Here is a 16,050-nt window from a genome sequence, read left to right as displayed (position 1 = left end):
CTCAATCTTGGACCAACTTGAGAGCTGTGTGAATTTCGTTATCACGTGACATCCGTGATTTTTTTGAAAGACTCCATGCCAAGAATCTATCTTAAAGAATTTGAGGGCCTGATTGACAATTTCCACAAGTTCTTCAATGCATTGCAAGGCTGCTTGTAATCTTTAAAGCAGATACAATGCCAATTTTAGAGCTCAAATAAATAAACATGTACAAAAAGTACAAGGTAGAAGCTTCAACCCAAGGAAATTAAAAACCAATTGACAATAGCATGTCAATGCTAGCAAAAATAAAGGAACATGTCATTCAATGCACTTTGGCGACCATGATGTAAAAGTGGCAATCAACATGAATAATGCAAACATATCTTTTAATCAAAAGCTTAGAGAAGGTTTCAATTGGTTTTAGTTTGTCATCAACATACAAGACCGCATGTTCATATTTAGAGAATCTATGTTAACCTTTTGACTGTCAAAAAATGGACCCTACTCGTGACCCATCAATGATAAGTATCATCGCTCTGTCTCAAGGCATGCTTGAAGCAACCCATGTTTGAAGTGCCATGAGAATCTAATTTCTTAGTGAGGACGCATACTCATTTCTAGAATTCTTCTCTTAGGCCTATGGAGCACAATGATCATAAGACAAGCCATTGATTTAACCCTCGTCTCCTTTCTCCTCTTTAAATCTTGTCTTGGCTGCTTGTAGTGAGTGATCTCCCTATGAATTTGTCACTTTCTTGCACTTACATGTTTACCGTCTTGTAGAGTCTTCTCCAACAATGTCATGGTTTGCAGTTGGGTGGAATCAAAGGCCATGGGCAACAGATGGGTTGTCTCCCTAAAGAGAAGGATGCTAGACCACAAGGTCACTAGAAGGAGAGTGTGATATGGTGCTCAACAAACTGGCCTAGGTGGTGCAAGGATGGTGATTCCTACTAATAAATTTGGCTTGTTAAAAACTTATTTTCTAACCATAGAGAAAAATCCAACACTCTTAAGTCTCCTGATGTTTATGTCAAATTTTAATAATTTGTTAGTTCTCATACTATAACTTATGAAAAATTTGTTAGTTCTCATACTATTTTCTAACCATAGAGAAAAATCCAACACTTTCAAGTCTCCTCATGTTCAAGTCAAAGCTTTACAATTTGTTAGTTCTCATACTATAACTTATTAAATTTTGTAATGATCTTCAAGGCACGCTTCGAATCCAACTGAGATTTTTGCATGCTTGATCAACTGGTTATACACTAAACCCTTGCCTTTTTGCATATTTAATCAGCTGGATTCTAAGGCAAACTTTCGTTTTTTTTGTGACAAACAAAAGGAGCTACATTGAATCATCGTCATAAAACCCATAAAAAAGAAACTTGCCCTCTATTTAATGGAGGAGGAGCATTTATGTTCAGTCATCAATCCACACAAGAATTTGTACAAGAGCTAAAGAGTCGAAGTTGAAAAAAGGTCCATAATAGAAGCTCTTGGCCAATGTATCACATATGACATCGCATTACAAGGCCCTTCCTTCAGCTACTTCATTACTTGAGAAATACTCACAACTTTGGTCAATCAACGCATATCATAGACCTACGTCACACACCCTCGTTGTAAGCCATAGATGCCTTAACTCTCTTATATAAGAAGCACACCTTTTACACTCATTAATGTCTAATCAAATTTATGTTCACTAGGTTTATATCATTGTCTGTCTATTGCAAATAATTATCATTTCCTCTTTATCCCTAACCTTCTCTAACCCAAACAAGTGGTATAGGAGCCACAAGGATTACCTCACTAATCCTTCATGGTTTAATATAGCCATTTAGCTAAATTTTGCATTAGCACTAGATTCTTCTCGATCTATGTGAGGCCAATCAACTGTCATGAACAGTGCAAGCATAGTTACACGATACGTTTATTTTTGGAATATGACTTGTGGGCAGATGCAAGCTCTGTCAGTAAAGTGGATTCCGCAGGACATCATTCACGCGTTGCCCTTTTACCACGGCACCCAGACGCAACAAGTCTTATCAAAACTAGCCTAAAGGCCCTTTCAGGTCCGCCATTCCCCCGAAGATGATCTTCAAGGGGAGGATTCCCACCAAACCTCAAGGCTTTTCCACTGTCCAAGAGAGCATTCCCCCGGTGTCGAGCACAGGAAATTCTGTCCAGGGCAGATTCACACAAAGTTTGCAGATTATTACAAGCTCAAAGGGAGGCCGTTCCCTACATGTCTCAACAGCAAAGACAATGATTACTAAGCATTATGCAAAGACAACATTTCAAAAAAAAAAAAAAAAAAACTTGAAAACAAAGGGAAGCAGTTTATAGCGAAGTTACAATCAAGTACTTGGGTCGCAGTGCTATCAAATTGCTTGCCTTTCACAACATTCATGAAACAGCAGACACATATAGTGGTTAACCCCTCTCTCTCTCTCTCTCTCTCTCTCTCTCTCTCTCTCTCATGTTGAGCTCAACTTCTGCCTTTCTCATCTTGCAGTTCGAGTTGCATTCATTGACACGTCTACCGTCTCAGATTGCTCACTTCCCATCATTAGCACAAGTGAGGCAATGACTTGTTACCTGAAAACAATGACTTAGCCTTCAGATCTGGACCATCAACAACATAATTAACATAATTTTCAATAAACAACTGGAGGATTAGATAGGAGATATTTGAAAGGCTTCTTGGTCCCCACCTGCATTGGTTAAACGTGGTCATGTTACAAACAGGTCGAGCTCTTCAAAACTGAAACTGCTTGATGCATAAACATCAAAATTAAAATCTGCTGCTGAAGCCTTCTAGGGTGGCACTAGATGGCAACTGCAATAGAAAGAAAAACTTCTTGTCTTCATAGCCCAACATTGTTTACGACATCAAAAATCATACTTTGTCCGTCCACTCCTCAATATGAGACACTCCATATCCAACAGACTTCCACCTGATTGGATGAACAAATTCCACGCTTCTAGCATCAGCCTTTTTCTGGAGCCCTTAAAATGCAGAACCTGTTAGATCAGACTGCTAAGTCAAATCGTGCACACATGAAACAGACAAAGAGATCTAAAAGGTTTCTCAATGAAGTCCAAACATGAAAAAATTTATCACAGCAATTACATAGAGACGCAAAGACATTCACGGCACTGCCGACAGACGATAGTATTCGTTCAATTATAAAGAGACGCAAAGCCACTCGGGCCAGACTAGTATGGCTTTAGTTTTCATTCTATTACAGAAAGATGCAAAGCCACTCACACCACTGCAGGTGGACTGCTATGGCCTAACTCAAAAGTGTTTTGTACTCGTCTGTGCTTGTGATTTACTTCTGCTCCCGGGAGAATTGTCTTGAATCTGGCGAACGTGGCAATACACAGATACAGAGACATCCACACCACTGTAGGCGGACTAGTATGGCTTTGATTTTCATTCAATTACACAGAAACACAAAGCCACTCACGCCACTGCAGGCGGGCTACTATAGCTTTAGTTTTCATACTCTTCAGTTGTGTTTTGTACTTGTCTGTGCTTGTGATTTACTTCTGCTCCCAGGGCAAATTGACGAATGCGACAAAAAGCATAAAAGCCATACCAGGCTCTCTCAATCTGGAAGAGAAATGTGTGATAGCAATAAGCTGGTTGAGTAGAACAAGGGCTCAGCCCTCTTTATGGAAAGAGGGGTGATAAGCACTCCATGTGAGCAAGAACTGATCACAAGGCAGATCTCCTGTCCTCCAAGGGATCAGAAGGTATCTCCCCTCACAGAATGTGAAAGATCTCTCCCAAGAATGCTAATAAGAGGACTGCCCACCCAAACTGACCTGAATCTTTTTTTCTACAACGCCAAAGACCTCTGGAGTCTGTACACATCTCTGTCAGATCTAACAAGGCAGACAACGAATCTACTAGGGCATGGAAGGAGCATCCACAAACAAGATGGATATTCCTCAAACACTCTTCCTTAGTTTTGGTGCAGATCTAGGAATTGGGAGTGGTGCGTTTTTGGGGGTGGTGGTGTTGTCTCTCCTTGTGCCTTGTCCTGCATGGTTGAAGATGCTTAAGCAAGCTTGCTTTCACTGCCTTGTCCAGCCACATTGCAAATTCTTATGGTAGATTGATGTTGGCTTTTCTTTTTGGCAGGCTTGAGATCTTCAGTACAAGCTGCTCTACATGGTGTAAATGTCAGATTCAGCTTTGCATTGTCCCGATGCTTTGGCCACTGGTTAATCTAGGAAGCTCCACAAGTTGTTTTCTTCAGGGCGCTGCATTGCTTGGAGCTACATAAGATTTATACGGTTCCTCTGCGGATCTTTGCCTCTCAACTTTCCATCCCAACCCCATTTACAATTTCTCCTTGACGAGTTCCTTAGGTTTTTCCCCTCAGCTTTGTTTTCCCTGAAGATCTTGAGAAGTTGAGGGGCATTTTGCCTTATGTAATACAAGCCCATCGTTTCCCCCCCCCACCCCCACCCCCACCCCCCACACACACAGAGAGAGAGAGAGAGAGAGAGAGAGAGAGAATGAAATGAAATGAAATGATATATTAACATCTTCAAAAGGCCAAAATGACCTATGAGACCATCAGATACAAAGTGGTGAATCTAATACAATGTCTGAAGTACAAGTACAAAAAGTACTGAAAGTAAAAATGAAAACTGAAAATGAAGTGTGAAATGTGAAATCTGAAAATGTAGAATAGGCCCAATGACAATCTGGGTGTCGTGCTAGAATGCCTCTGATCCTCTACTGGAGTCTCCGTCGATGTAGTGTGCTCCTATGTCTCGGTCGTGGTCGTCTCGATCTCCCGAGCTCAGTCGCCCTGTCAATGAGGGTGCCTCTCGTATGAATGCGGGTACAACCCTGTGCTGGTGGTTGGTCTCTTGGCTCCCTCGATCCAAAGAAGTCTGTGATCTGTCTCTGCGACTATCGTACTCCATGTCTCCTCAACAGACTATCTCTATGTCGGTGTAGCTCAAGTAGATATAGGCCAAGGCATCTCTGATCCTGATACCTCATGACTCTATCTAGGGGTCCAAAACCCTCCCTGAATAAGCAATGGAAGCGCCCTCGTATCTCATAATACACAGTGCAGTGGCATATGTAGTGTAGCTCTGTCTCTGGCTCTCTACCGCATAGTTGACATATCCTAGACTCCGGCGGTATCCCTCTAAATCTACCAGTCTCACTCTCCAGCTAGTGTGAGGATGTGCGAATCTGACCAATAGCACATCGCAGACCATGAGACAAATGAGTGTCCATGTAGCTTGGACGAGTCACAAACCGATCTCCAGAAAGTTGGAGAAGGTGCTCTTTGTAGAAAGCCATCTTGGTGCCCAACTCTTGCATCGGCTCTACCCATGTCCTTCTGGTGTCCAACTGTATAGGATCCTACCTAATGAGTCTAGTGATCTCCGTCCATGTGACTGGTAGGGAGGGTGCATCCAGGGAATACTGAAAGGGAGGCAATCTATCCATGTTGAGACCATGCCTCTGAAACCATGAGGTCATCTGCGCATACCAACATGATGCATCTCCCTGCATCGCTAACTGTCTAGAGGACTCAAGAGCCAATCTAGTATATCTACCTCTATGTGTATCCCATAGACTGTGCATAAAGGACACTGATCTGGTAAGAGCCTCAATCTCTATAGGAGGGGCGGCTACCTCCGCTCGAATAATCGCATGTGGTACGGAGGCCTTGGCTCTAATCATCCGGGATATCATAAATACCAAGGGTCTATCCATGTTCCTCCAACTGTCATGATTCACAGATGGTCCCCACACTTGGACCCCATAAAGCATAGCTGAAGCAACCAAAGTATCAAAGAGCCATAACTTTGTTCATGGTTCTTGAAACTGAACCAGCGAACACATCCTCTCTAGCCCTCCCAATGCTGCATAGGCTCTGGACAGTCTAGTCTCTGCTGCTCTCCTCAGAGTAAACCTCGGTCCCGTGAATACCACCCCCAGATATGTATATTCATCTGTGTACTCCACAGTGTCTTGACCATATACGAGTGCAGGTGCCGATCTCTTGACCCACTGTGGTGTGGTGTTAAACACCATAACCTTGGTTTTACCAAGGTTCACAGACAGTCCACTATCCTTTGCAAAGTTGTGCAATGCATCCAACTGTCTCTGCATGCCCTCTGGAGACTCTAATGTCAACACAATATCATCAGCATATAATAATAAAGGGATCCATGTACTTGCTAGCTGAGCGCCTATGTCACCCTCTCTGTCAATGTAGTCAGAGACCTCATCTACATACATACCAAAAAGTGTAGGGGACAAAGGACACCCTTGTTTCACTCCAATAGTGGAATGAACAATGTCAGAAATCCCCTCGGGAGTGCGTACCTGGCCAGTCACTGAGCCGTATAAAGCCATGATCCCCCATATGATCTCTGTGGGTACTCCCAACTTCAGTAGCCTGTGCATCAATCTGGCCCTCGGCACTGTGTCAAATGCTTTGCGGAAGTCCACAAAGCAGCAATACATCCGTCTCCCATGAGCCCAACCCTCCTCAATAATGGCTCTAAGTGTAAGAATATGTCCAATGTGGAGAAACCCCTCCTGAATCCAGCCTGTCCTGCTGCTCGTATGCCCTCATTTTCTGCCCATTTACTCAGTTGTTGTTCAAGAATGGATGCATACAACCGTGCCAATGTGTGCCCTATCATAATAGTACGGTAGTTCCCTGGCACTGTGGGGTCCCTTGCCTTGAAGAGAGGTACAATAGTAGATAATCTCCGGGACTCGGGTAGTCCCTCACACATGACACGGTTTAACAACCGTGCAAGAACCTCTGACAGTAAATCTCTAGCATGTATCAAGTGCTAGATGAAATGTTATATTAACGTCTTCAAAAGGCCAAAATGACCTATGAAACCAAAAGGTTGCCTCCATGTGTGACTAGTATAGTATCTGGGGAACATAAAAATAAAAATAAATGAGGGCACCAAGAGAAAGAGCTTTACTAACGTCTTCTAGAGGCCGAAGTCAGCCTATGAGACAGAACGATATACATCTATGTGTTTTTCTGTATATCCAGGAAAAAGGACAAAAGTGCTGAGAATAAACATGCTACAATATTAAGTTGACTGAACTGGAGTGTTAGAGGTGATGTATACGTGTATAGACGATGAGGGGATGGAGCTTAACAGGTGTGAAGCTATATGCGCAGGACGTACAACCATGATATGCAACTGACTAGCTAGCTATGTCCGGTGCCAAACTCGTGGTGTAGGATAGCATGTATAGGTGGCTAGGGAGTGAAAAGTCCCCACGTAATTCTGGCAGGGTCAGAAGGCCTACTCTAGCTCTATTAGTTTCTTTTGCTCATGTCGTAGCCGGAACTCTCTGATCTCCCTTTGGCGCACTCTCTAGGCAAGGTATCCGGGTGCTCTGGGTCGTCTGCCTCAAACAATCTCTGCATGCTGGAATGTGACCCTGGTGGTATAGAGGGTGTTGAACCCGCTCTCTGAAAGAAATTTGTGAGCTATCATTGTCGTCCTCCACTAGAAGGTGTAGGTGCCTGAACTTTGAAGTAGTATCTCTGTGTCTCTTGATCTCTAGTAGGAAACGACCCAGTTGTCTCCGGTCTCTCAACTCCATCATCTCTCTAAGTGTGGGTTGTCGTATGAACAAAGCTTTATGTCGGCTCCGTATGCTCTCATAAGCTGGCCATCTACATACATAATGCTCCTCACTCTCCACACCATCTCTACATACTCTACAGTTCCTCTAGTCTCTAGGAATATGGGCAGCCCGCACTGACTCAATCTCTCCTTGGACAGGAGCTGTGGTAGTTATATATTAGAGAGACATGGATCACACCCAAACAACCTCTTCCATCGAAGATGGTGTACTACAGAGACCACTTCTTGACCATCTTGGAGGACGGCTTATCCAGAGGCCAGGGTACATGGACATATATATGTTGCATAGTGCTACTCAATTCCTCTCACATAGTGAGAAGCAGATGAATGGTGAGTCAAGATATTGGGAGGGAAAGAGCTACTTTATGGGGAGAGAGAGAGAGAGAGAGAGAGAGAGAGAGAATGATATATTAATGTCTTCAAAAGGCCTAAATGACCTATGAGACCAATCCGTTACAAACAGGTGAATCTAATACCATGTTGGGTTACAAAAAAGAGCTACTAAAATGAATCTAGGAGTGCTACCAGTTGGAACTGTGTGGGGTATGTGTGACCACTGATACAATGGGTGCCCAATACAAGAGGGCGATATAATGGGTGATGAATTCATCTTCATCTGTACTCTAAATGTCAAGATAGTATGGTTCGGATCCTCTATCGTAGTCTCCATCGATGTTGTGAAGCTCCTCTCCTCAATCGTGGGCATCTCGATCTCCCTAGCTCCAATGCTCGATCAATGAGAGTACCGCGGGTGTGAGTATGAGTTGAGCTTTGCAGTGGTGGCCGCTCCTCCATCTGTCAAATGTCTGGTGTGAAGAAATCAGTAATCTGTCTCTAGGATTGTCTTTCCCCATATCTCCTCAGTAAACTATCTCTGTGTTTGTATAACTCAAGTAAATACAGTCCAAGACATCTCTAGTCCGGATAGCTCATGACTCTGGAGAAGGGTCGAAAGCCCTCTCCGAATAGACAATGGAAGCGACCCCGTATCTCGTAATATGTTGTGCACTGACATATATAATGCATCTCTATCTCTGGCTGGCGGCATATCCTGCTAGCTGCTGCTATCCCTTTGAATCTACCAATCTCAATCTCAAGTTAGTGTGAAGATGTCCGTATCTGACCAATGGCGCACCGTAACCCACGAGATAGATGTGTATCTATATAGTTGGGTCAAAGCACAAACCCATCCCTTGTGAGTTGGAGAAGATGTTCTCTATAGAAAGCCATCTTCGTTCCCAACTCCTATGTCGGCTCTATCCATGTTCTCCTGGTGTTCAACTGAGTCAGGTCATGGCGAACGAGTCTAGTATTTTCCACCCGTGTGAGAGACAGCGATGGTGCATCAAGGGGGTGCTGGAAGGGAGGCAAGCTATCCATGTTGAAGCCATGTATCTAGAACCATGATGACATCTGTGCATACCAGCATGGTGTGTCCCCCTATAAAGCTAACTATCTGGAGGACTCAAGGGCCAATCTGGCATATCTGTCTCTAGCAATATCCCATAAGCTGTGCATGAGGAGACTAATCTGGTAAGTGCCTCTATCACCATAGGGGGGGCTGCTAACTCCGCTCTAATGATCTCGTGTGGTAGGGAGGCCTTGGCTCTAATCAACCGAGAGATACCATGGGCCTCTCCATACCTCTCCACCCATCTTGACCCACAGAGGGTCCCCAAACATGAACCCCATAGAGCATAGTTGAAGCTTCCAAGGTATCAAAGAGCCAGAGCTTTGTTCAGGTTTCCTCGAACTAACCTTGCGAACACATCCTCTCCAATCCTCCCAAGGCCGCATACGCTCTGGTCAGTCTAGTCTCTGCTGCTCTCTTCAAAGAAAACCTTGGCCCAATGAAGACTACCCCAAGATAAGTGTATGCATCAGTGTACTCTACTCTCTCCTGATCATAAGTGAATGTAGGTGTTGATCTCCTAATCCACTGCGGTGTGGTGTTAAATACCATAATCTTGGTTTTACCAAGGTTTACAAACAATCCACTATCCTCTGCAAAGCTATGTAATGCATCCAAACATCGCGGCATACCCTCTTGTGAGTCAAAGATCAACACAATACCATCAGCATATAGCAATGGAATCCATGTCCCTGCCAGCTCGGCACCTCTATCATCGTCTTTGTCAATGTAATCAAAAACCTCATCTATATACATACCAAATAGAGGAGGAGACAATGGACAACCTTGTTGCACTCCAATAGTGGAGTAAACTAAATCAAATATCCCCTCTGGAGTACGTACATGTCCCACCACTGATCTGTATAGAGCCATGATCCCCCAAATCAAGTCAATGGGCACTCCCTTCTCTTGTAGTCTACGCATCAATCTGGCTATGGACACCATGTCAAATGCTTTGCGAAAATCCACAAAGCTACAATAAATCCGTCTCCCATGTGCCCTACCCTCCTCAATGATGGCTCTGAGTGTCAGAATATGGTCAAGAATGGAGAAGCCTCTCCTGAAACCAGCCTGTCCTGCTGCTCGTATGCCCTCACTCTTTGCCACCTGCTCGATTGTTGCTCGAGGATAGATGCATGCAACTGTGACAATGTGTGTCAAATCATAATAGTACGGTAGTTTCCAAGGTCGTAGGATCACGTGCCTTGAAGATAGGCACAATAGTAGACAATCTCCAAGTCTAAGGTAGACCCTCACACATGACACGATTGAACAGAACTGCAAGAACCTCTGCTAGCATATCTCTAGCATGTATAAAGTGCTCCGCTACTAGACCATCATGATCATATGCCCTCCTGGTCCTCATCCTGTCAATGGCCGTCTTTACCACCTGGATGGTAAAGAAGGTATCCGTACATCGGCATGGATCAGAAGGATCTGTAAGGGGTGTCTGTCCAAGGACCGTATATAAGGATGTTGCATGTTGACCTGTCAAAGAATTGGAATTTAAGTGTAGCGAAAATTACAGGTTAACTAGAGTAATCGATCGATTGTGTAACTTTGAGCATATTCAAGCATGACAATTACAAAAAGCAAGCATTAACTTAGACTCAATCACACATCACATACATGTACTGAAACCGAGAGAGAGAGAGAGATTTATCATCCACGGAGGTCAGATATGACCTATGAGACCGGAAACAAAACATTACAAAGGGAGCGAGGGGGTTGTGAGGTACATCTCAATTAAGGACCGAGGGTCCAAGGGGGGGGGGGGGGGGGGGGGGGGAAGGGGAGATAAGATGAAATGAAGAAAACCTATGGGGGGGAAGGTGACGAGGGAGCCGGTTTGGGAGTTCGAAACTCTTGGATAATGGCTTCACCTCCTCGATAGACTACCCATTTCCCTATTGAGCGTGCTGCTCACATCTTCTGGAGTTCTGTCTTCTTTTGTTTGAGTTGAGTTGGTGTAAGATCTTCTGCAAACCATATTTTAGTGTCCTTGAGGAGCCTCGATTGCTCGAGGAATTTCATTCGGTCCGCCTTGGTCAGAGGTCTTGAAGGTGATGATTGCATGGTTGGTGCGATGTTCGTGTGTAAGAGAATTGATTGTTGTTGGATCCATTGTACCATGTGGATTGTTGTTTGGATGCGGGCAAAGGACTCATGAAAATTGAGGTCCCCCTCCCCTTTCCAGTCGTTTGGGAGCCCGCCAATGCGAACATTGAGGGCAACAATTCTCTTGCCGTTGTCGTTCACGTAGCGTGGACGTCACACGGTCTTCGACTTTGCAAAAGATTACCTCTTGCACTTGAGTCTTGACCTCCTTTGTGAGGGTGGTCTCTACTTCAACCTTTGCTTTGTGAAACTTGTCTTCCATCTGTTCCAACTCCTCCTTTCAGTTTGTCCCAAACAAGACCTGGGACATTAACTATGAGCTCAATGAATCCTTTAACCATCACATCCAGATCTCACGGATCTCTAGCAGATGATAGACAAAATGTTGTAGACATTTTATCTCACATACGCAAACAAATGGCAATTGTAAGAGAACATGAATAAGAAATCCTGACCATAATCCCACAGTCAACCTTTTATGTACATATCATAAAGTCACTCAGCAAAGTATTGTCAATCTATCAGCACCCCCAAAATCTCAAAGAGAAATCGCTTAACTGTGGAGTGGCTCCCCTCTTGTGCAACATGCACTACACCATATTCAACCCACTAATTCAATGCACTTTTGGAATAGGCACAGCTAAACCAAAATTCTCAAGGTAAAGCTCTAGTATCTGAGGAGTATCTACCAAGTCCTCCTCCATCCGCTTTGCATCAAGAGCTGCATACTTCCCGAACTTGACCAAATACTTGCGGATCAGCTTACCCTTCTTTCCTTGTGGACTAGGACTTGCTCAAGTATAAGAATCTACTCATATCTTCTACCTCGGGTTCCTCCTCTAGCTCCCTGTCCTCTGGCACCTCACCTTTGAGGTTTCAATAGACTCACATATAATGTATTCTGAATCTTCTCGATATCAAGCAACTTAAGTTTAAAAGACACATCGTTGCTCTTTCCTGAAATCTGGAAGGGCCCATAGTATCACATACTTAGCTTTGGAAAAAGCTTCTCCTTACCCTTCCTCTTTCTTATGCGTGGCTTCCCAAAGCGAAGAAGCACCCAATCATTGTCCTTCAACTGCAAGACACGTCGATTCTTGTCTACTGCCTTCTCATGCCGTGCCTGAGATCTCTAAAAAGCCTCCTTGACCTAGGCAAAAGCAAAAAGCAACCGCTTCCAAAAAGCACCTTCTCCCAAAAAGGGGATTCTTACAAATACGAACTTCTTCCCAAAAAGTAACTTCTTCTGAAAACGGACTTCTTTCTTCCAAAACCAACTTAAAAACAGCTTCTTCAAAAAGCATCGTCTTCAGAAAGAAATTTATTCAAAAGCCTTCCTCCAAAAAACCAAAAAGCTTCCATTGTCATAATCTCTCTATCCTCATATTGCTTCTCTTCTTCTGCTCATTTTCAAGCATGAAAAAGCATTGCTTCCACAATCGATTGCTACAGTTCTGGACAGGATTGCTCGAAGATGAACAATCGTCTTGAGCTATGAAGCCACTATAATCGGCAAGCGGTAGAATCACTACAACAATCACCGAACTGATGGTTGTCTGTCCAGATTGCAAGGACACATATACCACCAAGGTGTTATATGTGAAAAACCTCCTACTTAACCTTTGAAACCAGTGTATGTTGAGAACCCATTATTTGCAATAGCCTCCATGCCTCTGTTTTGTCTCGTGGATCTCATGATCATTACTTTCCTCACCTTCATTATACATGTAACTAAAAATGATGAAAAGTTATTTATGATTTTATTTATTTTACAACATGCATTTATGTATTTTTGAAACAAATTGGATTCATGAAGATATTTAACGAAAAAGTATCTCGTGCAGTGCACCATTGTGGAAATTTCCAGTGTTCTAGACTTGATCGAGCAACCATTCCTCAACTGTGACACGTATTACGAAGTACAAGAGACAGATAAAAGCTTACTTTGACATCTTTTGGCATGCCATGAAATTGCCCAGCACCTTCAGATGGAGTCCAGTTATATAATTGAGAAGGCAAGAAAAGAACTCGCATTTGTAAGATCTGAGTTACAAAGACTGATGGTTTCCTAAATCTCAAACCGATATGTTCAGAATGTTCTTGAACCACAGCTGCCAGGGATAGCTGATCACCAAGCATTCTTGCCGCCTTAGAAAATCTTTCTCTATATACCTTCACAACATTCAAAAGAAATGACCTTGCTCTGCGGCAAAACAACAGAGGAATTCAGCCCACAGTTAATAACCAAGAGAAGAAAGTGACAAAGCGAATCTCCAAAACAAATTACAAAGAGTGGCCATTTTCTCTGACAATTAAAAGCACAGAATGTCATGAACCTCAGATATCAGCAATTTTTTCATTGTAAACAATTGCTTACTACCTTGACAGACTTTCAGTCTCTCCCCTTATTACTATAACACCTGAGTTGATGGGTTGATCCTTGTTGTTTCGAAAAGTCAAGGCAATGTCAAAGTCTTTGTACGTCTCAAAGAGGCATCCGAAATCATCCACTACAATAATGTCTGCATCCATGAATACAACATGCTCAACGCTGCGTGCATGCATGCTTGCTTGCAATCTGGCCTCCAGCAACTCTCCAAGAAAGTACTGTAATTAAAAAGCATCTGTATAACTAAAACTACTCACAACCTTTTGACGCATTTTACGGATGCAAAAGATAATTATGCAACACAGAATTCTAGCATTCTTGCCCTGTTCTGGGCATGCACCGCATCAATCCCTGCTTTCCCATAGCTTTGAGCTTTAGAATTTCTAACAGAAACGTCGCAGTGCTTAGCTTGGGTGGCTTGTATACAAGCACACATCGAGCCCATCACCAAAGTTTCTTTAGCACACCAGACAACTTGCTGCTAATTATCCTAGTACACATTTGGCTCGTTGAAAAAACATTTATTGAAATTTCAGATTCATGACAAACACTTGCAACACCAAGCAAAACTGCTCAATTTCTCACTAGAGCAAAGCAACAAAATTAAGACTCCTTTGCTGAATAATGAACACAAATAATCAGCAAATGTGAACCCAAGTTTCACTTTCAAAAAAGGGACCTAGCCAAAAAAAAAACAAGCATCAAGAAAAACCAGCTGTTTTGTATTTTACTTCTCAAACTCCAAAGAATTTGACTGGTTCTTTAGTAATGAAAATAAAACTCTGTGAAAAAATGGCATAGTGTTTAACAAAAAAATTCACAAATCTTCTACATTATTACTTTAGAAAGGATTTGCAATAGGAACACAAAGGCATAAAACAGAGAGCTCGTAATAAAGAACACACATAAGCTCCTGATCAAGTTCCCATGGTATGATAGAGGCTGCTATTATCAAATAAAATCAAAAGCTTACAATCTTAGGTGCTTACAGCATATGCTTCCAATCTTTGAAGCATGAGATTGCTTCGAGTAAAGTTTTGGCCAATCCTAGCTACATGAACATCTCCAGGTAATTTGGTTGTGAACAGATCCGCACTTTCACTCGTGAGAATAGTCTGTGTGCTGCTTGGATTTGATATCTGTTGTGACGAAAGGATTATCAGGATATCATTAGTCAAAATTGCGTGTCCACAGTTTGTTGAAATCAAGAGTAGCTGTGAACACTAGTAAAATTACCTGTACAGATTTTAAAAAAACAGAAAGAACGGCGTGGGGCCTGTCCAGTTTGCTGATGGTAACGTTTCTGAACACAACTGTACCGGAATTAGCACCCTTCTCCATCCTACTGGGCAGCTCATTATTGGATACAAAGAACGTAATGAAAGAAACTCTTTCTGCATTTGAAAGTGAGCAAAACTCATGTGGGCTATCCGTCTCGTTATTTGCCACTGCAGCATAGAAACGCACAAAGCCCAACTTAATGAACACCATGCTTTATGAAGCAAAAACTCAAAATTGGAGGCTTCTATATTCAAACAGATACAATGAAATAAGCTTCTAGTATGCCAAACATAGAGCACCTACACTGGATGTCAAAAGGTGTGTATCATACTATTACCATTCCCATTTGATATTCAATTAAGTTTTGGCTGGTCAAGTACATGATGAGATGATCCACAAAATCCAGGCCTGTGAAGATGAGATCATGTACATAGATCATGAGAATGGCTACCATTCCCATCAATGAATAATCGCATAGCAATTGAATCGGCATGTGTGCATTGTAAATTCAGGAAAATCGATCTCCTGGTATCATGCTCTCGAAGCATAGTTACCCGTCCGCTTTTGCGCGTGGAATGGAAACATCCATCAGCCCAAAACGGAGACAAGACTAGAAACACCACATCACAATATAGTGTGTGCACAAGTGTAAACATGAGAGAAGTTGAAATGAAATGTTATATTAACGTCTTCAAAAAGGCCAAAATGACCTATGAGACCAAAAAGTTACAATTGGTGAATCTGATACCATGTCTGAGTACGGAAATTACAAAGTTACAAAGAACTAACACTAAAACACTAAGGAGAAAGGAAAAGGGGGGGGGTGGTTTGCAGGTTCATATGAAATCTCTCATCGGTCGCTGTCGGATCTCATCGACCTCCTCCATGGTCAAAACTCTGGTTGGGCGTCTTGCATGTCGAGCTAGAGTGATCTGTATCTTCTGTTGCAGCCTTCGTCGGTAGTGGGAGACCCCCCGAGGTCGTGGACGTCTAGATCTGCCAAGTTCAGTGGCTCGGTCAAGCAGTGTACCTCTAGTATGAGTAGGTTCTGAGATCTGCTGTAATGATTGCTCCGTTGGCTCTCCTCTATCTGGTGTAAAGAAATCTGAGAGAGAGAGAGAGAGAGAGAGAGAGAGAGAGAGAGAGAGAGAGAGAGAGAGAGAGAGAAATGAAATGAAATGTTATATTAACG

The 16,050-nt window shown here is 42.9% G+C and overlaps 1 protein-coding gene across 2 annotated transcripts in view; it reads right to left on the bottom strand.

The window, feature by feature from the left end:
- Window positions 1–2,304: 2,304 nt before the first annotated feature.
- The window catches only part of LOC147417851 (polyphosphatidylinositol phosphatase), a 70,823-nt gene continuing 57,077 nt past the window's right edge, over window positions 2,305–16,050 (bottom strand). The window contains exons 3-9 of one of the 2 annotated variants that reach the window (XM_086506493.1): window positions 14,814–14,880; window positions 14,567–14,716; window positions 13,569–13,795; window positions 13,133–13,391; window positions 2,891–3,009; window positions 2,700–2,755; window positions 2,305–2,583 (exon numbers count right to left, since the gene is read on the bottom strand). In XM_086506493.1, the coding sequence (XP_086362619.1) occupies window positions 2,719–2,755; window positions 2,891–3,009; window positions 13,133–13,391; window positions 13,569–13,795; window positions 14,567–14,716; window positions 14,814–14,880 (859 nt within the window). In that variant the 3' untranslated portion in view covers window positions 2,305–2,583; window positions 2,700–2,718. Of the gene's footprint in view, window positions 2,584–2,699; window positions 2,756–2,890; window positions 3,010–13,132; window positions 13,392–13,568; window positions 13,796–14,566; window positions 14,717–14,813; window positions 15,026–16,050 lie in introns of both variants that reach the window. The other variant, XM_086506492.1, reaches the window with a different exon arrangement.

The sequence above is a fragment of the Adiantum capillus-veneris genome, chromosome 30 (assembly GCF_014529385.1).
Source record: "Adiantum capillus-veneris isolate H3 chromosome 30, ASM1452938v2, whole genome shotgun sequence".
Classification (NCBI taxonomy): Eukaryota; Viridiplantae; Streptophyta; class Polypodiopsida; order Polypodiales; family Pteridaceae; genus Adiantum; species Adiantum capillus-veneris.
Note: the sequence above shows the minus strand (reverse complement) of the source record. Positions and strands in the feature narration are given on the sequence as shown.